Source organism: Chamaea fasciata, unplaced genomic scaffold (assembly GCF_029207755.1).
Source record: "Chamaea fasciata isolate MVZ Bird 193981 ecotype frontalis unplaced genomic scaffold, bChaFas1.0.hap1 SCAF_8, whole genome shotgun sequence".
NCBI lineage: Eukaryota > Metazoa > Chordata > Aves > Passeriformes > Sylviidae > Chamaea > Chamaea fasciata.
The window spans coordinates 29,925,322-29,948,062 of record NW_027094093.1 but is presented as its reverse complement, the minus strand read 5'-3'; the positions used below and the strand labels follow the sequence as shown (position 1 = coordinate 29,948,062).

General features: G+C 45.7%; 1 protein-coding gene and 1 long non-coding RNA gene across 2 annotated transcripts in view; one reads left to right on the top strand and one right to left on the bottom strand.

Annotated features, from left to right (window-relative positions):
- Positions 1 to 17,426, bottom strand: part of LOC136293479 (TGF-beta receptor type-2-like) — a 30,820-nt gene extending 13,394 nt beyond the window's left edge. Inside the window, exon 1 of the mRNA XM_066190300.1 lies at positions 17,250 to 17,426. Coding sequence (XP_066046397.1) covers positions 17,250 to 17,301 — 52 coding nt within the window. The 5' untranslated portion in view covers positions 17,302 to 17,426. The remainder of the gene's footprint in view (positions 1 to 17,249) is intronic.
- LOC136293480 (uncharacterized) lies at positions 6,658 to 22,356 on the top strand. The gene is made up of 4 exons (XR_010722156.1): positions 6,658 to 6,807; positions 8,879 to 8,944; positions 9,737 to 9,904; positions 22,106 to 22,356. It is a non-coding gene; the product is annotated as an uncharacterized lncRNA (long non-coding RNA).
- Positions 22,357 to 22,741: the final 385 nt, after the last annotated feature.

Below are 22,741 nucleotides of genomic sequence, written 5' to 3'. Positions count from 1 at the left end.
CCCTGCTGATCCAGCACAGCCATGGGCACCCCCAGGTCTGCCAGCAACATACAGGAACTCCTGCATTCCTGGTGGTCACATCTGTGACCTGTCTGTGTTCCACAGCTGAGCCCATGGACCCTTTCCAATGCATATTCTCTCCCAGCAGCGAAAAGGGGTTTTTAACTTCTCTGCTCCCAAATCCAGGGCATGCAGCCTGCTCTGACAGCATCCCACGTGCCTGCTCTGCTTCCCTCACCAGCCCAGACCCCCCTCCCTGCGACAGTCATAAAGAACTGCTGGAAGGCTCCCACACAGAAATAAACCATTTACAAGCTCCCATGGCCTTGTATATAGGGCCAAGGTTAATGATGGAGGGAAAACCTGGGTGCAGAGGAAAAGCCTGTTGCATCTGAAGACTGGAAGGAGGAAATTTTAGTTTAAATGACCCATGCCAGGCTTAAAATGCAACTCAGCAGGGATTGTGTTGTGCTAGGTTTTGGGGGAGCGGGGAGCAGGGAGCAGGGTAGGTGAAGATGTTGCCCGCAACCTCTTGCTCAGCAACTCCTCCATCCATGAGGCTGCTCTGGCCCTATTGGGGCACCCTGGGATTTTATGGGTGACCTCAAGAGATCCAGTTACCCACATCGATTCAAGGGTTAGCTACCATGGCTTCAGCTGGGATTTGAAGCACCTGCAGCCAGCATGAGCTACCCTCACCTCCCTGCCTTGCTCTGCCACAGCAGGGCTTGCAGAATCTGAGGCAAAACTCCACTGGAGGATGAGGGTTTTGGGTGTGGAACAGAAATCAAGCCCAGCATTTGTGTGCAGCCTTCAACCTACAGCGACAGCCACCGCACCCTACAAACTCCATTTGCATAATTTCATGGGAACAGAGGATTGAAGGTAAACTGGTTTCTCACCCCAAACCCAAGCCCTACCACAACCAGGCCTGTGCTCTGGTGGTGTCACTGCCATAGTTCCTCTTTCACTCCTTCAGCTCAATCCATCCACAGCTGGTGCTGTGCTCGCAGCAGGCTTGGTGTGGGATTGGCTCAACATCATCTCCCCAGGGATACCTGGAGGTTCTGCAGAGGAGTTACAAAAGGACAGGTTGTGGATGTTGCTGGTGCTGGATGAGGTTGGTTATTTATATATTTATACCCACCAGGTATGTTATTTACTTATTGATACCTAGGGTTTGCTTGAGATCTCAGAGCAGAATGTCAGACTTTCCAGTGATGCACTGCTGCATGTGGTGGGGATCTTGGCTTGGCTGTGCTGTGCAGAGGGGAAGCCAGGACAGATGAAAGAGTTAAAAATGGAAATAAGATCCAGAAATACAGCAGTAACAGGCAAAATTCTTTGGAGACAAATTGTTCTAAACTAACTCAGGCTGTGATTCTGTTATCTGCTCTGCAAGAAAGGTCAGAGCAGGAATATCTCTTTTTTCTCCCCTCCACGTCCTTCTTGTCCTAGGAAGCTAAAAAGAAGAGCACAAAGCCCACTGCAAGGCTCTTCAGGACTGTGTGTCCTTGAACCATTAGCTCGTAGGTACAATTTAACTGCCACATCACTCATCTTGGCCCTGATTAGACCCAGATGAACACTTTCAATATTAATAGTCGGATGATTTAATAAAGCTGCACAAGCAGTAAAAGTAACAATACACTTCCATAAACGGGTTCCAGATGTTGCCAAGGCAAATGCTAAACATCAAAATACAAACTTCAAAAAAAAAAAAAAGTCAGGAAAAAAAAAGCTGGATAAGCAAAACTTGGAACAAACTATAAACTAATTAAATGTGGGCTGAGTTTTCCAAAAATAAATTGAAGCCATAAGGATGTGATGTGAGCCAATAAATAGTACAGTTAGTCAAAGTTGTTGTGGAACGACAGTTGGAAAGATGGTTTGAAGTCACCGATAGGTGGGCTCACAGCGAGCTTGGCTTCCCATCAATAGGAAGGCTTGTTCTCCTGTGCACAAGAGCAGGATCAAATCTTCTGCTATCTATAACTGGGACCCCAGAGAGGTTACTGAGAGAATATGAGGGGATTTTCAAGTCAGGGAATAAAGGAAAAATGATGCCAGAAGTGCCTGTGTCTCTCCTGCAATAGCAGCAGGGGTGATACCACCACCCAAGGACACCAGGATATTTTTTCCTGTGTGTCAAGGCAGCCGTCCAGCCTCTCATCACCCACAGGGCATCCACAACCTCTGCTTGGCCACCTGCAAAGCCTATGGAAACAACTGCTGTAGTCAATAACCCACCCTCTTCCCCATACAAGAGTCATTGAAAACAGCTCTCTGAGAGAATTTCACCCCAGTCCCATTACAGCAGTCTCAGAAGCAGCCACCCGGAGCAGATGAGCTTTCTGCCAGCAGGGACTTCACCTGTAAGAATGTGGAGGGGGATTTTGTGAGCCCCCCCTACCACTGCAGCCCCAGAGAGCAGGTGGGTTATCCAGCACCTAACTCTGGCTCCAGTTTACCCCAGACTGTGGTTCCCAAGGAACAGGAACCACTAAGGAGCAAGCCGGGGGTGCTTGGTGGCGCAGGCACAGCACATTTGTTACAGGCAAGGAGAAAGCAGCTCATAGCCCAGACAAGGGCAGGAAATGCATTTTCACTGAGGGGCAGAATGAACACTTTCAGTTCTCAAGTATTCTCCCTGACATGCTGCTTTGGGACAGCTAAACAGCAAGATGAACTGAAAGGAATGTGTTTGGACTGAGACGCTAGGACACTTATCCCTGTTCCCAGCTCACCCCTTCCCAAGGTGGAAGGGGACCAAGGCTTTTGCTGCACAGGACCTCCATTATAGGACCTACAGATCATGCTCTGTCTTGCAGTGATAATTGTCTTTATGTTGCTTGTATTTCTCAAGGACAAAGAAAAATTGATAATTTTTAGGTCAGAAACACTCTGCAGTGAGGTCTATCCCCTCTTTTCCACGTATCTTCAAGCACCCCAGGATGACCATTTGACTATTTCAGCAGTCAAAGAGGGCTGTCCAGCTTGCTGTTACTGTAGTGGCTCTGGGAGCTCCCTGCATCATCTTTTCCATGCAGATCAGTCAACCTGTAATCCCCAGGCTTTGCACTGGAAGACACTAAGGCCAGGGAGATTAGTTAAGCTACTCTTTGCTTTCTCTAAGCAGTGCACTTAAACATGGGACTGGGGAGCAGCTCTAACTCAACCCTGCAGTCCTGTTATTCCTGGAAACCCCCAGATTGGTGCCCTGATGGAAACACCACCTGCACTGGGACCTGCTTTCCCACCTGGGTGAGCCTTGGCTCCATGGTGAGTCTGGTGAGTCCTGCATCTGCTGCCAAGTTTAGGATCTGATTTGGACTTTTATCCGTGGTTAATGACACAAGTACGCAATAACAGGGCCTCTCATAAAATTATTATGAGAACAAACAAATTCCTTCCCTTTCATATGCAGTACTTTGTTTCCAACATTAATCCAACAGCAGAGCCGATGGGCTCTGCTCTCTCGCTGACCCATGTAAGAGCACCAGGTGTTCCCCATCACCAGGTTACTCCTGAGCTGCCTCCTCCATGATGCAACAACCAGTGCCACAGATGGGCATCAGGGTAATTCCTATGCCCTGATTTCCAGGAGGTTCTGTGCAAGGTCAGAAGTTCCCATGGAAGTTGTTCAGCATGACCTGTGTAACAGTGATCCCAGATTTCTTGCAGTCAGTTTGAGCTAGATCTGACCTGTCGAAAAGCGCCCTGATCTTGTTGCAGCATCCTGCTGTGCTGCAGAATCTCCCCAGAACCCAGACCTCAAAGTGCTGTATTCTATTTTGGATGCAACTCAGTTTCCTCCAGCAGACTCCTGTTCTCCAGTCATGGGGTCTGGTGCTGCTTTCAGCTGCTGAACCAAAGAGGTTTTTAGTGTCAGGTTGCTCTTCTCCATCCATGTGTTTTACACTGCATCTTTATCTTCATAGGAGAGATGGAGCAGACCAGATGGAGATGAAAAAACTTTATATCCCAGTTTTTGCCTCGGCAAGACACAAGCCACTGGCTCTCCCAGGAAATGCATCAGTGCTGCATTTGGATCAGGGGACTAACCCAGGCTCCACCCTCAGGTATGTGGTCCCACATTGTCCTACATAATAAATACTGCATTTGGCAGAGTACAGTATGGAACAAGGAATGAGCCAGAAATCTTTCCTGGTGCATAGGAAAGGACTGATTTTGATTGTGTTAGACACCAGTTCTTCCAGTGCCAGGAAGACATGCAGTATACATTTCTGGTTTGCTTGGACCTTCTTCAAACAGGCTGGTAACTGACTTACTCTACCACTTACTTTTCCTTTGTGAAAATATCCCTTTAAATACAGTGTTTAGCAAATACTGCTTAGTCCCATTACAAAGTAAACTGGGTATGGATCATACCAGCAGGCTTCTCCAGTCTCTTTCAGCTGCTTAAATTACATCATGATCTAACTTCACCCAGGGGAGCGACAAGCTCTGCAGATTGCTGCCGGTCCTTTTGCTTTGGTAATCTCCGGTATTTCTCGGGTGCCTTTCACATGTTTTCTGTGTATCAGTGCAATGACTCTGTTTTTGGGGCATGGGGATGTTTTGTACTGACGTACCCCAGGGCTGTGCCCCAACAAAGCCAGCCAGGCACGGTGGAATGCCAGGGACCAGTGAGGAGATGCCTCGCACTCGGCAAGAAAAATTTGGCCGGAGCAGCTTCTCTTTGATTTCGGTCAGCTGATGTCTGGGTGAGGACAGGGGAGTGCTCCTGGCCCTGCACTCCTCCATCTGCCCTGGGACCCACTTGCCTCCTCCATCCACTCTGACCGGATCTCAAGTTTCTCTCACAGATTTCACTTTCAGACCCGCAAAGCTGCTGCTGCTGCTGGGACAGCCCTGCTCCAGCCCTCTGTGTCCCTGGGGGTCGGGATGCCGGGCCCGGGTGTCCAGCACTGGGGGCTGGCGAGGGGCAGCCTGTGCTGCGGGACGGCCGGGCCAGTGGGGATGCCTGTGCCGGGGGGCTGCAGGCTCAATTATTTGCCATATTGTGCTCTCGCTTGTGTTTAAAAACAACAACAGCTCAACTGACTCATAGGTCCTACGGCCTCTGAGTCATTTTTTATTTCTGGATTTCACTGCTCTGCCCTTTGCAATGAAGGGAGTTGCATGCTCACACACACACACACACACACACACACACACACACACACACACACACACATCAAGTTCACATTTGTTTTTCTCCTATAAAAACAAAACGATTTCCATACCATTAATGAAACAGAAATGATTTGACTTCGTGTACCCTGGCTTTTATTTTCCATTGTATAAACTCTGCAGATGAAATAATGATGGTTGTAAAGTAAACCTCTCTCTCTCTCTTTTTTTTTTTCCTTTCCCTTTCCAGGCAGCCTCTTTTCGAAATAGCAATAGGGAGTCACTTACAGGCTTGGCTTGTGCTGCGCCTGTAGTAATTAACCCCTTCATCCCTAGCTTTTCCTCTCTTGGAAGTTAGCCACGGCGTGGGTGAAGGCATCAGCAGGTCTCCTCTGGGACTAGAAGCAAAGCGGGGGAGCAGAGCAAGCAGGGAAATGTGGGAAAGGAGGCCAAGAGCTGCCCCAGGCAGAGCAGCGATGTGTGCCTGGAGCAAACCACTCGTGGGCTGGACAGCTTTCCTGGGAGAGCCGGAGTGCTGGCACCGCAGGGCCAGAGGTACCTTCAGTCTTCCTACACGCCCCCTTCCCCCCTTTTTTGGGTTTAAATCAGTACCACCGTTTTGTGTTTAGCCTGGCAGCCCCGTCCTGGGTCACGCCCCTTCCTTCCCACTCCCCGGGGACCACCAGTGAAAGGTTCTCTCTCTCCTCCACACGCCACTGCAGAAATAATCTGTGGTAAATAATTAATCACCTAATCTTGCTCTTTTTGTTTACAGGGCCGTTATGATTTTACGAAGTACTTGGAGGAACATTATTGGGGTGAGGTAATACCTTACACAGCAGCAGATCCAGCTGGAGCTGGGCGTGAGAGCACGTGCCTGCCTTGCCTCGCAGGACGGGGTGAGCTGCCCTCCCTGCAGGGGTGTGAGCTCTGCTTCTTGATAGACCCTTACCATCACACACAATCTGTCTGTCTTCAAGGCCTCCACACGTGCCACAAGCATTTTTCTTAATCACATTTTTCATGCAACAGCACAACCCTGCATCCCCACCAGCATTGGATCAGATGCTTCACTGATGCCTGGCTCGGGCAGGTTGGTGACACTGACTGAGTTACTGTCAATCTTCCCAGACTGGGTGATGTGTTTTATATTATTTCTCTTGGATTTATTAAGCATTATGTAACCGGCTAACCAATCCCGCATGCGATGCAATCGTGGCTGATTTTATGTCAGTGGAAAGTAAACAAAAAAAGTTGCTCTGAAGTGGCTAAACTGAAATTCATTTCCACATGCAGAGCAATTCCTGGAGGATCTTTCCCATCTCCTCACAGTTAATTTGCATCCAAGCTCTCATGCAACCCATTAGAAAAGAGTTATGGAAAAATTGCACATAGAACATGACAGTGCGTTATGAGGAAAAATTAGTAAGATGAAGTTTATTTTACTTAAATATTTTTAAGCAATTTTGTTGATTTCTGCTGTGCCTTGAAATGTGTAACACTTGCCTATTTTTTGGTCTTTCAGCTGGGGAACTCAAAATGTGAAAATTACTCACCAAAAAAAGTTTGGCATTAAAGTTTGAAAAACCAGACAAGTAAACCATGCAGTCCTGAGGTCCTGAAGCCCAGCAGGACCCAGCCCAATGTGAGAAGGAAGCTGCTCTGCTCTTGGTGAGCTTTGACAGGACTGTAAATATCAAGTGAGGCAAAAACTATACTACCATCAGACTCTGAAGTCAAGCTCTTTAAGGAGCACTTGCTTTGGACAACATCTTTCCCATTAACACCAGTTTGCATTCAGAAACATTGAGCTGAGGATGGGGGAACATGGAATGGATAAAACAGTAGTGGCTTTGCACTATTTAGTCTGTTTTTTCTCAGTGTCTTTGACGCTTTCAGCAATGTTTGAAAATGATGTGTGTATTTTTGGATCCACTTCACTGACATACTTCACAGAAATATCAGTAAAGTTGGTGGTTGGGCGTTACCTGGTTGCATGTTATTTGCATCATTTTTCAGTAAGTCCCTGAGGCAGCCAAGCACCTGCTTCACCAGGGCAAGAAGCTAAGTCCAATTAAACTGAAATGCTGTATTAGATCTGGCTGAGCTCCTGGACCACGTAACATCATTTGCCAATTGTTGGGCTGGCATTTGAACATAAAGATGACACCAAGCTGTGATCCAGGGACAGATGAGAGAGGTGAAGGGGCAGGATGGGACAGACATATGGGCAAGCTCACAGCTTCATGTGGGTGTCACCACTACACCTATGTGAGATGAGCAGGGATGTTCTGCATCCTTCCTTGAAAAGACGGCTCGAAGGAGGGTTGAGGATTAGAACAGAAGGTTAGCACGGGAATCCCTCACATTGCTCAGGACAGCAGCTTAAGAGTGGGTTTTTTTTACTCCCTACCTGCTGGATGTTGTTGGTCACTGTGTAATTATGACCAGTACCTCCAGAGCCATGAGCAGGCCAGGCAAAACCTTCCCTGGCAGACAAAAGCAGTCGTGAGTTTGCCTAGTAATATCTGTGCTTATCTCTTTAGGCATTTGTCAGCCACTGGGCTATGAATGTCACATGAGGGGAGCTACAACCCGTACCAAGTTTTGCAGCCATCCTGTGTCTGAAGGTGCAGCCTTGTTTGGCAACAAGTCCCTTTCATTGCACCTATGTCCTCATTTCTCTCTTGTTCCTGTGTTCTGCTGTCCTTTCCACGTTGTGTTGTATTGGAAAAGCCTAGAGAAAGCAAGCCAAGCCAGCAGAACAGCCTGAAGTGCCTGGGAGGGGAGAAAACCCTACAGCCAGGAGTCAGCCAAGAGAAAACCATGGATACAGTGTGGTCACCTTCACCAGCATCACAGCATGGCCCCACTGCCACAGCAACTCCCACCAGCCCAGACAGCATGTGAGGGGAACGTGCCATTCCTCTTTGTCAGATGAAAAGCACAGCAACTTATTCAGGGTCTGAGGAGGTGGGGAAATGCTGAGTTTCAGCAGTTCATAAGTAATTTTAGCAGCTCTGCCAGCACCTCTGCTTATCTGGGTCCTTGCAGGGTGAGGCAATGCACTATCAGCACATCACGGCCTGGGGCAGGTGGGCTGCCAGTGGGGTTTACAGAGGGCTAAGCTGGCACATCCCCAGTGGAAGTTGCCTTCTAATGATTGGGGATTTGCATGCCATGTTTTCAGAGGGCTCCGAGATTTCAGCCCTTTGAAGAGCACTTTGCAGTGATCCAGTTTTGTCTGAATTCTTGTCTTAAAAATGAGTCCATTCTCCCACCTCCCACACTGCCTGGGAGCAGGAGTCCCTGCCTGGCCATGCACGGGTGGTTTGAGCTTATCTTGTTGCAAGTTGCTGCAGAAATTGCTGAGGATTTTAGAGCACTTCTAGGACTGAGAGCTGAATGGCAGAATGCAACAGTCAACTAAATCCACTCTGCTATTGCCATCATTTTTGTTGCTCTTGTTTCTGCAGAGGCATCAACAGTCTATCCTATATCCCAATTAACTGCAGCTTCTGCAGCTCATTCTCAGATGCAGCAGTCATGAGACCCCCTTTTACACAGAAAAAGCAGCAGCAATGAACCAAGTAGCAAAAACACATGAGCGGCCAGTCGATAGCAGACATTGCTTTGCCTAAACTACTGCCATTCAAGTAAAACTACTGTGCAGCAGTCAGGGTTTTTTTTACCATTATTATCATATTATGCTCTGGAATTCAATTTTCTGTATATTTTTCAGGCTCTGCATGAATCCTGGATCTCTGTGAATAGATGGAATTGAAATTGAAGGATACCATCGAAATAGGTAAACACGTCAGAAACATTATCTGGGTCACATTTGGGCAACAGGGTTCGCTCTGTTTTAAGTGCAAATGGGCTACTGATGATTTAGATGAACTTCCTGAGGACTGTTTGAAATTCCTGGCACACATTTGGTTTCCCATCTGCTAGAAGGTCTTTGATGAGCCCACAAAGAGACATTGGACTGGAGCTGCTGCTCTTCATCTCTGGTTGGACTTCCTATGACTGACCAGTTTGTATTATTTTGCATTCATATTACTTTGATTCCCAAGGAGAAAAAGGGCTTGCAAGGTACTGTGTGACAAGCTGCTGGGGCAGAGATGTTCTGTGAACTCTCCATCCATATGCTGTCATCAACTTGTTCCAGCCCTGCCAGTTCTTTATGTCTGCTAAAATTATTATGTAGGGTCGAATTGTGCCCTCGTTTGGGGCAGATCTAACATAATTAATTTGTTCTGTCAGAGGGAACTTGAGGCTAGCCTGGGTTACAGATGCTAAAAATTTTCCACCTTCTCCTGAAGTGTCCCGTGCTTAGTGTGTAAATAGATGATATGTACTTTTCTTTCATGCCTTTCTTCACCTGTTAACAAATATATTTTATGGAGCTTGTGCTTTAACTTACCAAAATGCAATGTCCAGTAGGGTTGAATTCAAATTGAATATTTTCCATTTTTTAAAGCAGAAGAGAGCCATGGCAGGAGGGCAGGGGAACCAGGGTTTTGGAAAGGAATTTTTTTCAGGAATGGAACCAAGAGTCCTGTTGACAGAGCCTGAAGTGTTTTTTCTTTGCACATAGAAAAATTGGAAGCTTGTGTCTTTGCAATGCCTCTCAAGAGATCCCCCTTGCAGGAGAAGGAGAAAGGTTCCCACAAGTCCCAGCCCCTGGGCAGTCCTGCAACACAGTTCCAGGGAGACTCAACCTTCAAAGCAAGGATCAGACATGATGATGCTGTTTTAACAACAGGTGAGCATAGGACACATATACAAAACCACAGTAAATGTTTGCTGAGACCTCACCCCCAAGCTAATAGCTTCTGCCTCTGCTAGGAATGTCTGCATTTTCTTCCCCTGAGTGCCTTTTGACATACTAAAAGCATGGCAGGAACTGGGAGATGAGAACTGGAACTGAGATCCCAGGGGATCCATTGGTCTTATTTCTGTGGATGCTTGTACTCTGGGTCTATTTGAAGAAGATGATTCATTCAACTGCTTGAGCTTATGGGTCGGTGTGTCACTTCCATTGTAGAGAAGAAGGGTCTTGTTTGCTATCATGGACTGCTTGGGGCTAATTTTGGCATAGATCTAGTATGGAAAAAATGCTTTATGCAGCAAGACAGCAGCTGATTCAGTTTCTTCCTTGCTGGATGCTGGTGTTCAGAGTCTCCAAGGCAGGATGTTTTATCAAGCAACATCAAACAGATGTTCCTCATCGTGGTCCAGCTGCATTGACTGGAAACTCAGTCAAACGCTCGTGGGGGACACGGGCGTTCATTCTGCATGGACAGCAGTTTATTAAACAATCCACCTGGAAACAGCAAAGGACCTTTTAAAAGAAATATCTGTACCAGTGTTCATTGTAAATGCACCAGAAGCACTTTTAGTCATGGCACTCACAAGAACCGTTTCTAGGAAGGAGCCTGAATTACTGATTTTGCAGGAAAAGTGCTGAAAGTTTTCTCTGGATTTTCACACCTGCTGGTCATGGTATGAATCCACATTGGCAACATCTTTCTGATGGGGGTGCATGGTGAATTATGGCACTGCAGGATAGAGCTAAGCATTCTGGTTTGGGATGGCTGACGGGAGAAGGGATCAGTATCATAAATCCCAGGGGTTTCCGTTGTTGATCTGAAGAAAAGGCCCCTATCAGTGGCCATGAACTTCAGATGCTTCTGGGCCTTCCAGATGCAAAGATGTAAGTGTGTTGTTCCCAGAGGTAACATCTTCACAGGGATGTTGCAGGAACTGAAGAGATTAGGAGAGATTTGGATAGTGGGGCCATATCAGACATCAGTGAGTGTCAGCTCAGGTGATCACTTCAGGGCTCTGCCCTGCCTGGACCCCAAAGCAGGGCAGTAAACCAGCCCTGTTTGCTGACTGCCATGGCTGTGCTGGTTCCCATTGCTGGCACAAGCACATCTGTGCTGCTTTTAATGCAGGGCATGCATTAGGGGGTGGTCCTGGAGGCCTGGACTCTGCAGCTCCAAGGCATGGCCTGAGGACTTGCCATCCTGTGCTGCACAGGCAGGACAACAGCTCTTTATTTATGCACAAAGACGGGAGTTTTGGGTCCAGTGGAGAGTAACTGACATGGAGCTAAAGAGAACACCTCCATCCCCAGTGTGGAAAGGTGAGAGGTCTTCTTGCAGCAGAATATGTCCAATAGGATGCTGCTTCAACTACTTTGAGAGTTGTGGGCTACTTTGAGAGAGGCATAGGTGGAACTGGAGCACAGGACCCTGGAAAGTGACACTCTGCAGCTGCCACTGCTGGAACTGCACCTCAGCCCCCCAACTACAGCATGCTCCAAGGCTGTAGTTGATCTAAGGCTGATTGCTTCAAATCACTGAGCTCAAATAGTGATAAGGTCCTTAAAAAAAATTAATCTTGAATCCAAGTAACCCTGTGGAGTCCAGGGTAGCACTTGGGTTTAGGCATGTCCTTGGGCTTCTAGAGCCCACATGGGCCATAGCCCTCTGTCCAGCACAGCCTGGCAGGCTGTGGTCACAGCTGGACACATTAATGGCCCACATGCCACAATGCATTTTCTGTAGCATAAATCAGCTGTCATTTGTTCCTGTCTTATCAATGGAAAGGAAAACACTGCAGTGCAACAGTTCCATGAAAGGTTAAGTTTTGGAGCCACATAATTGGTAGGAACATGGGCTGCTGAGGGGATTACATGATAAGCAGGCTCTCCCACTTCTCCTAAAATTTTGACAGTTACCAGAAGCTGGCAGCAGAGTTTCAACCCTTACATAGGATGTAACAAAAAGATTAACCAACTGAAGAAGAAGAAATATGACTCTGATGTACACTACAGATCGTTTCCAGAGGCAGGATCACAAGAACTGACTCTGAATTCAGGGATGTGCATGCAAGCAGGGCCAAGACAGCTTTCAGCCACTCATTCACTTCCCCCCTGAAGATCCCTAAGGAAATGTTATCCCACAGTTGGGGTCCAGCATGGACATAATGTAGGTTTGATAGGGCAGGCAGCCATCAGTGGTGTTATCTTCCTTCTGCATGGAGGCCCCTTCCAGCATGAGGATTTCACTTGGCACACAGCGCTGAACTCGGGATGTGAAAAGCCAGAGTGTGTGGGAGCTGCTGATTTTGTCTCCTTGGTGGGACTGTTTTTTTTAATAAAAGGATCAGATGTTGCCCTTCCTTGAAAACACGACAGTCTATGGGAGAGTTCATTAGTTTATGGCAAGTTGCAACACTGTGGAGCATGGCTGAAAGCAAATGTTATTGCAGAGTTATCACTAAGGGGAGAGGAAAACAATGTCCTGAGGAAATAAACTCGACAGAGCAAATCACAGAGCAATATGAAGCTGTGGACTACAGGCAGCAGAGCGGAATTCTTTCTCAGAATAAAAGCCCCCAGTCACCTGTTTTTAATGCCAGTGTTTGCTTTCTGCATATTCAGTGAATGCATCATTCCAGATCTCTGTCTCTAATGGGAGTAACGAGTATCACTATTGCAGCTGGCTGAACTTATTTACTACTAGGACACAAAAATGTCTTTGTGGCCATCATTAAATAGTGATAACACCAGTAAAATACCAGTAAACATCAGTTTTCTGTTGGTTGTTCAAGTTTTTTGTTCGAGTTTTACGGAATATTTCAAAAAGTACTTCTTTCCACAAAGCCCCCTATTAAAATACAGAGTGGAGCTTTACTGATGGTCAGCTTTACTGATCACTAGCCTGTCTCAAGTCCGAGAAAAGCTAGAGATGCAAGGGGAGAGGAAATAACAGTTTTTGTTCATCTCACATAGCTGTACACTGCCACTCTTCTTAACCTTCTGCTAATCTAATTCACGTCAAGAACTGAAACCATAGCATCAGATTTGGAGATGTGTAAAGGTGAATTGAAAATAAGCCATTGCTTTCCTTGCTGAGTCTCATGGCACTTGCAACATTGCAGAGCACTCCAGTTCTGCATTGTCAGGGTGTTTTTTTTTTTTTTGTGTAATCCATTTTTATTTCCTAACTGGAGAGTTTGCTGCAGCTTTGTTCTTATTTAGCCTCATGGTAGGATGCGTAAGTTTCTCCTTCAGGCAGTGGGATTCCCTGCCTGCTCCCAACCCAGCTACCTATATCGACCCAGTGTGGGGCTCTGGTAGCCCCTCAGAGCTTTTTGAGGGTAGTAATTTCTTCCTTGGTGTTTTGGCTGTCTTAAATATATGTGAGAGCAAAACATGGTGCCACTTGACACAAATTGTCATAACCAGCCCTGCAGCCCTGTGTCCTGGGGTGGGCAGTGCCCACCTCCACATGCTGCTTAGCCTGGGAGGAGGAGAGGTTTGCCCTGCTGCTCTGGCTCATCCTTGGACCTGCAAAGCTCCTTTCTGCAAGTGCCTGTGAAATGGAGGGTGACTCTTCCTTTGTCTTTTTCCTTCCCTTGTCCTCTCACCAGCTCAGGTTTGACCCAGTGTTCCTAAATTTTGCATGCATTGGTGTTGGGGTGCAATCCCAATAGATCCCCTGCCTGAAGAGTGGGCTGGCATTTTGGTGGCACTACAACCTCTGGTTTTAGCTCTGGTGATCTCAGAAATAAGAGGCCAACTTCTTGAACAAGCTTCCTAAGGAGCCTGGGATAGGTCAGAGATCTCTTGAGCAGATCAAAAGCCAGAGATGCTTTTCTGACAGCCCTGGAGCTCCCTGTCCTGATTTATGTATTCTATACACTCTATATATTTAGCTGAAGAGGCTCACTGGGGGAACAGTTTGTGCAAGCAGGAGAGAGAATGTGACTTCAGAAAGCCACCATCTACCAGGAGATAACCCCTCAAAGGCACTCTCTGTAGAGTCATCAACCATGGCAAAGGGTGCCCAGGAGACCTGGCAAAAAATGTCAGGATATTTTAGCGGAACAGCATTTTTAGCAGGAGACAGAGTTATGGGGAAGCAAACTTAAACCCCAGAACTGGGAGCTCTGGACTTGGGGTAGCAGACCTGCAACCTCACCTAATTTCAAAAATCTTCTTTCTCTTTCTTTGGAACCTCACCAGAGCCCAAGCAGTATAGCTTGCTCTCCCTTGGTAAATGCTACTACGTGCCTTGGCAGATTTGGAGTTTCATATCCTCTTTGGGAGGTTGGATGCACAAAGACTCTGCCAGGCTCCTGTGGCTGTTCACAGTCCTGAGAGCTGTTGTCACACCAGTGACACTTAGCTCATGTTCTTGAGGCTGTCTCCACAGGTTAGAGGGTTGTGGTGGTTTGCTGTCCACTCTGTGAGACGAGACTGAGCTCAGCCCCATGCCTGTTTGTCCGGATGTGAGCCCTGCTCCTGACAGATGGAGCATGAGGGATAATTTCCCAGTATTAATAGAAAACAGGGCAAGAAAACTCCTAATTCCTACTTTTAATGCCAGAGTGTTTCCATGTGCACAACACAGTAATCTTGATATCAAGTCTGTAGTTTCTGTCTAGGTTATAGAGTTCCAAGCAGTAGGCTTGCAGTCTTGAAGGCTTTGAGCAGCAAATATCCACATCCACATCCCAAGCCTGAGTAACTACCTGCTGGAACAACCTTACTGTATTGTGCTCTAACACAGAAGTGCCCCATTTTAGCTTCCAGTGTGTACATCTTGTTTTATCTCTGTTCCATAAAAGAGGAAGCCCTCTGCCAGAAAATGTTTTCCCAGGATCTGGCTGTAGATGGCCAGCTCACCTCGCAGCTCTCTCCTGGCCAACCTAAATACACCCAAAGCCTTCAGCTCCCTCCCTGGGTGACAGTTTTCCAGTTCTGAATGATCCTCATATTTTTTTGTCCAGGTCCAGGACTGCACCAGCTCTCTGTTCTGGAAGGATTCTCTGCTCACCTGTGTGAGAGTTTGTGTTAGCAGTGGTGAAACTACAGCTCCTGTCTTCACCTTCTGCTGAGAGAGCCATGTAAAACTGCTGCCCTCCAGCAAACACTACCACCAAGGAAAAGTTTAAAGGTAGATATTTGGAAGCCTTGGTAGGGCTTGCCATGGAGAATTAGGGAAATCCAGTAGCTGAATTGCAGTGTTCTGTCAGACTGGAGCCCTTTTTTCCACTGCATATGAACTGAAATGGTCAGATGTGCTGTGTAATGGCCATTCAGTCATGTTGGGGACCAAAGGCATAGACAGGCAGCATGGAGCACAGGCTGGGGTCTCTGCTTCCCTGGGGTAAAGTCTTAGGAACAGCAGCAAAGTCCCTACAAACACTCAGCTCGAGTTATTCTGGGATAACAGAGACACAGTGTGGGCCATGTTCTCTATGGCAAGTCTTAAATTTCTGTGCTAAAAGGGGAGGACGTTGCTGCTGCCACCAAGCCTGCACTGTCACTCTATAAAGAGAAGCTGGATAAGTGATGTGATTTGTTGCTTGAAGAACAACTGAATGTGCATATTCTATCAATTTGGGGAATTTGGGGAACTAGCTCTTCCCTTCTCTTTTGATCTCAATGCAAAGTGGGTTTCCTGGGTACTTTTACTTTCTCAGAATGACTGTAGGGTCAATCTTAACACTAAATGCAGAGGAAGTGGATGTAGTCCTAGAAAACATTTATCACTGGTGAGCTGAATCACAGAGAGCAAGCCCTGGCTTATTTTTCTTACCCTGTGCAGAGGCAAATTTTGTCATCATATCACTCACGTAACCTTTCAGATGAACTTAGTAATTGTGATATGTTTTGGTTTGGCTTCTTTCAGATTAAAACCTTGCCTTTCAGAAAAAGGAAACCATAGGTTAAATAACTCCAAAATTAGGTATTTCTGAAGGATAATTAGTGGTCTTCTTTCTTACCAAAAACAACCCAAGACTGTGCTTTAAATAATAACTTGTAGTAATTCTTGCTCCAAATGGAATTAAGTTAGTAGGATGTTATCAGTATAGCATCCTACATTTCAAACCACACTTTAGGGTATTATCTACAAAAATGAATACTATAGATCTCTGTAACTTTTTGAAAAACCAACCAGATTCTATGTCCTAAATCTCCCCATCTGGTTCTCTCTGTTACAACAGTTGCACCCATGGTTTTGTTTGCCTACATACAAATTACTGAGTGATCATTCTTTATTCCCTGGTCTTGTAGATAGGGGGACCCATGTAAAGTGAATGCAGATACAGATCCCTGCCCCCAGTGATTTCACTTGGAGGCAAAAACACTGGAGTTATAATCCTCCTCCTTCATCACTTTGAACAAAAAGTTATTTTAGTTGCATTGAAATTTCTATAGCAAAGGCAACAGGTCTGTGTTTGTAAGAGTTCACTTTAAAAAGTAGTGTCCGCACAAATATATAAATATGTACTTTGTAGGGATATATGCCTGTATACACATACATAGACTCTGTATATACAGAAAGACACACACACATACTTAGGAGATGTGTATATAACACTCACTTATATACAAATCCATTCCCTGTTATGAAACAATCATCAAGATATAAACAAGAAAAAGTTAAACCACGGATGGGCACATTTTCAAGCGCTGCTGGAGGGTTTTATCTACAGTATTGAAGAAGTGCTATCAAAACTGAAACAGGGCACTTATTACAAAGAAATCTTTACGTAAGTGCTGGAAAGGTTTGCCGAATAACCAGATGTTGTTGCAAAGACACTTCTCCTCCCCCTCTCCCCACTTCTTTCCTTCTTTAATAGTTCGATTAATTCTGCGCATAAACCAGGGCTGATAAAAGTTCTGAGCTGCAAACTTCGCCACATCTGGACACTGTCGAAGCCAGATCGTTCAGCGGTGCACTTCAGTTGCTTTTAATCTCCCTCAATAAAATAAGAACTTCCAACAAGTAATGCTGACCTATATATATTTTTGCACTGTAAACACTGACATCTGCGAGCTGCTCCAAGCGAGCACACTGCACTTTCCACCAAGCAATCGCTTGCCCCTCGCCATAAGAGAAATACGCAGCTCATGCAGTCGTAGCAGAGTATTCAACTGAACTCCCTGCTATTTCCAATCCTCAGGCTAATTGTTGTCAGGGGAGAAATCAAAGATTAGCTGTTTTGCTGGAGGAAAGAAAAATAAACAACCTCTCTGAGAACGTTGCTTAACATTGCCTGACCAGAAACATTTTTCTACTCACACAAGGAGAGCAGCAGTAAGGGAAGCAGACCCGGTCTCCTCCAGTACCCCATTTCTGGATCCCACTGGCAGCCAGAAGCCCAGCTTCACGGCGTTGACCAACTCATCCTCCCTCGGTGGAGCCAGTCTCCTGCGTTCCTGCTGTCAAGCCCGGAGCCCCTCTTTGCGAGGCTCCCGGCTCAGGCTTGCCGGGAAGGCGGATCCAGCCGCTAAAGCCCAGCTGTGCGTGGGGTCCGCCCAGGAACTGCAGTTTATGAAAAAAACTAAGCCTGACTCTCCTCTCGAAGTATATACAAATATGAGAGGGGGGAGCTGGGGGAAGAAGTCAGGCTCTGAGAAAAAGAGTTTGATTTTTTTTTTTTCCCCGATGTCAATGTGGAGCTGCTCCTGGCTCCATACGGCCCAAGGATCTTTGAAGGGGACCTAAAGCCTGCTGCATGCGTCTAATCAAAAAGGCATGGGTACTCCTGCATGAGTCTTTCATCTGAAAAAAGCACGAAAGGTAATGCCTCAATATGCTGAGCTGCCATTAATTCACTACTTTCCCCCTCTGTTTTAGAAATTATCTTTTAAATAAGCTTCAATGGGCTATATTTTTAATAGGCATAATTAAAAATTTTAAGGCAGCTTTTTCAGAAAGACCACATCAGTGTGAGCTTAGCCTAAAATAGGTGCTTGTAACCCATTAAAGCAGCAGGATTTAAACATATAGTTATATGTTTTCCTGAATCGGGGCCTAAAATAATAACACAGAACATTTAAATATCTGCTTTCTCCCCAAGATCTTGAACTGCTCTGCAAAAACTTGTAGGAAATATTATCCCACTTACAAAAGGGAAGCTGTGAAATGTAGCAGAATTCTGATTTGCCTTGGTTGTTAACACAATCAATCAGTGGCAAAAGGAGGAGTATAATCCTCAAACCCTTGCCCTATGATCTACCCCAAACCTTCGGATCAATGTATTTGAGTGTGGCAAAGAAAGAGATGTTGTTATTAAGGCTTTTTGTGGCCAAAAAATAAGATAATATTTTATAGTTACTGAGAATACATTGACCAATTTTAATGCATACACTGTCTTACAATCCAGTGAATCTCCAGCTTTTTATGTACCCATTTTACAATTCAGTTTTTGGTTCATTAATCAGTTTGAGGTGGATATGTGGTGTACCTAGGCATGCTTGTGTGTGTATTCATTACCATGAATGTGTTCCTCCATTGGACTTGAAGACCCTTTTTTTGTACCCATCTTGCTGATAATTTGCATCAATTTGTTCTGCCAATTTAAATAAATTATTCAGTTAGGGTGTTAAATAATGGCATCTCTTTTCCCTTCTTCTGTGTTTAAAGAGGAAGAAGAGGGGTGTTAGATGGGGTACAGGCACAGCAGATAAACATAAACTGTGTCTCCTATGCCATGGTGTCACACACATGCCTCTGCAGAGGGTAGCCTGGTCTGCTCTGGCTTGCTTGAGGATGCCCAGATGCAAGACAGCTCAGCCTGACCTCCATGGGGAAATGCCTGCATATCCCTGGCCCAAATGACCACAGATCAAATATGGCCTCTGAGCACTAAGAATGAGCAAACGTTCAGCAAACTTTCAGAAACATGTTATTTTCCAGCAAACACATTGGAACTGCTCACATTGGAACTGCTTTGTGCACGGTGGTTTCTTGGAGTGACCGGCCAACTCTCCTCTCTCACATTCAGAGCATTTCAAAATGCCCATGGATTTCTCAGGCTGCAGTTGGATTTTCAGATGTGAACTCTTGTGTGTGTTACAAGACAACTGGATAGGGCTTGTGTTAGCAACATCACAGGTTATTCATGATCCATGGGAGCCCCCTTTAAAACCAGGAAGAAACCCCTGCTGCCTATGAAACTTGGAGAGAAATAGTGACCCCAGCAGGAGTCCAGAGGGGCTTTAAACAATGGTGGACATTGACAAAACATGCTGTATGATTTGGAAGTGCAAGAGAAGCATGGGGTATTATTTTTTTTAGCAGCAGAAGCTGGGAAGGCAGCAGGATGCCTGCACAATATCACTGCAGCCAGGGACCCTGAGCTGTAGGATCTGCATTTTCCAAAATTCCAGGCAATCCCAAACAACTTCTGAGCCAAACTGAACCCTATAAAATGCTTTGTTCTGTCTGCAGAATAATCCTATGGAGGGATTTGGGCCCAGATCTCACTGAAATGAGAGCAAAGGCAGTAGCTGTCCCATGTAATGGCATCTTTACAAGGCAGTTGGATATCTACAGGAAGCTCTGCAAGAGGAAACTTTTGGGGAGTAATGCATGTCCTGCTCTTCCTAAACAGTTATACATATTTTTAGATGGTGTTAGACCTTCTGCCTGGCAAAACAAGCTGCCATGATGATATGTCAACTGGGGTCCCCTCAGCATGTGCCCCACTGACCTGACTACCAGCTCTGTTCTGGAGAACCTGGTAATTTCTTAGTCCCTATCCAAGGAAAAAATTCAAACTAAAAATCCGCCAAAGTTACTTGGCAAAAAGTGAGTACTCTGGAGTTTAGCCTCAAGTGCCTAAACTCACATTATAGAGCTTTGCTTCCATGAAAGAACACAGTGACCTTTTGAGTAAGACACTGGGGAGGAAGAAGAGATAAATGGTTATTTTTATTGTTGGCTTGTTTATTCCTTTCGGTGTAAATTCCCCTGCTTCTCTATTAGTGGTCTGGACAGCCTCATAACTCAAGACACACTGAAGGCTGGATTTAAGCTGAGGAACGTAAGGTCTCTGCAGGGTGATTTTTAAGTTGCATTGTGGGAGCAGTTTTCCCAAAGTTCTCATTTAGGAGCTGGAAGATATTTACTAGAGAAGTAAAATAAAACTTTGGACACCTGAAACAATATAGCATATGTTTAAAGGAGGGTTTCAAACAGCCTAGGTTTCCACTGTGGGAGGCAAGGCTCAGCAATCAAGGAATAGATTTGAAGCCTCCAATATAGGCACTAAATACCCCTGGACAGGGTAACCTCATGGTGGACATGTGCCAGGCTCAGGTGAGTCAAACCTGTTATTATTGCCAGGGGTGAAGATCACCTTAATGTGACCGGGAATGTGAAGGGAGAGAGAGAAGGGAACCATGAGAGAGAAGGGAACCATGTAACCATGACCTGGACATTGCTAATGTAAGGGACAATGCTCCTGAGCTTCTCTGGACCTCCTACATGCTTTCTCAGCCCCAGAGAGCCTAGCAGGGTGCTGGGTTTAAAATGACTGACTACAGCAAAAGGTGTTAGGCTTACTTGTGCAATCAGGACATATCCTTCTGTCCCTCTCAATTGCTTGCAAATTACATGACTGGACTAATATCCGTTGCATCTGCATCGCTCTTTTTTAATCTGTTTACATCAATAGTGATGTTGGGCTTCAGATGAGGTCCGTGAGTGTCTTTGTTGTTAGGAGAATTTGTTTTATACCTTGAAGTAATAAAAGACAGGTCTAAGGAAAACATCTAGCTGATAGGATCAGGAGTTAGATTCTACTTATGAGAACAAATCTGTGAGCATGGATTTGTTTTCATGTTGTGTGCTCATACTGTACTACCCCCAAGTGTCCTGGCAGTTAATTAAACCCCAGAAATGCCATCACTTCAGCATTGTATAAGCAAAACCTTGGTTTCACTGTGCCATCAGCAACAGTTTCCTGAGAAAGATGTGCACCCTGCAGTGTGGATCCAATCCAGCTGCATTCACAAGGACACTGGCTCCAGTCCTGGGAGTGTCAACTAAATTCAAAAGTCATTGCCTGGTGGCACTGAGGGTGCCCATCACTCTCTGGAAAAAATTCTCATTACCTTGCACTGCCTCAGTTTCACAGGGTTTTGATGTTTGAGGTCTTGGATGTGGTGCTATGGCTTGTGGTCCCTGCTACCACCTAAGGAAAAACACCATGATGACCTTTGGCATTTTCCATTCTCCTGCTACAGCTTGTCCCAGCAGTGGTGTGGTAACCTTTGATGATCTGATAGCATGAGGAGTCAATCAAAGCCAGCACTGCATCCTGAGGGGCACAGCCATACCTCCTTTGGGCACAGTGGCCTTGTCTGCTTTGCCACAACCCCTTCTCCTTAGCCCTGCCGACTTCCCTGTGCTCCACCCTCTCAGCTGATGCTCGTTTCAGTAGCCACACAGGATAACTGCATTTTCTCATGCCTGACTGATGCCTGATGATGACTTTTCTGATGCCTGTCTATTACTGGAGTCTTTGTACAGTCCAGAAACACTGGCCTAAGTTATAATTTCTCACAGACTGTGTGTAACAGGTTCCTTGACCAAAGCTGCATCAAGATTAAGGTCTATCCATCTCTACCATTTACAATGTTATTGAGTTGCTTTGTTGTTTTATTTTTCTCTTCAATTCTGTCACAAATCATCTGGCTTTCTTTCTTTGAAGTTTTCTCATGGCTTACTTTGAGCTGCTTTTGAAGCCACTTCCAATACATTTTCATTCATACTGTTGATGTGTTTGTACAGATTCTTTCAAAAATGAGGATTAGTTTTGGTTTTCTTGTTTTTATTTGTGGACTGAGACATCCTGTTGCAGAAAGGGATGGAAACCATTGCTACCAATTTCAGACTGAGTGAAATTGGATGATTTTCCCCACCCCAAAAGTCACCCATATCTCTACTCTTTCTCTGGAAAATTAACAAAATGCTGATTTTCCCACACCTTAGTACTTATTTCACTCAGATAATTAGATGATAGAAATATATCTATGAAGAGCCTGAATTCATCCGCTTTTCCGCCTGCACTCTGCCATGCTAAAGCAGCTACTCATGCATTTTACTGACAGTTCCTTGACATTAATTCCTCTTCTCTATTTTCTTAGGGATCCTAAGCAAGCACTGTTTTCTGCTGCATCCATCACACACCAAGGATATCACATGCAGACAGACGCCAGGGTCTTCTGTAAGGATCAGCCTCTGAAGACCAGCAGCACAACCTGGCATCACTTCAGCTGCTGGATGCCTCTGGAGAGCAAATACCTTCAGTTCTGGAGGAATTAGTCTGTAGAGGGAAGTAGGAGCAGTTTGACAGCCTGACTCATGATTTTTGTATTATTATTACTGGTAGTGAAACTATGATAGGATCCAGGAGCCTGAACCATGGATCAGGAATGTGCTTTTGAAGAGAAACTCCTGGCCTTCCTGCTTTGGCTTGTGTTACGAGGCAGTACTTAGGCAGGAACACATGGGTTTTTTTTTTTCAATAGCAGCTAAACTGGAAGTTGTGAAGGAGGGCCAGTCCCTGGGAGGGGGCTAGAGGCACCCTAAAAATTATCAGCTAAAATACATGTGGTGTGGATGGTGGATTCTCAGCTCCAGGGTGTTGCTCTGTGAATCTACTCTGTCCTGAACCTCCCTGCTTTCGAGCACCAGCACAGCCAGATCCTGTACAGGATACATAGTCAGCAGGAATATTGGCTGGTTTACTCTCTCTTCCTGAGGTTACTGAAAGGCTGTGG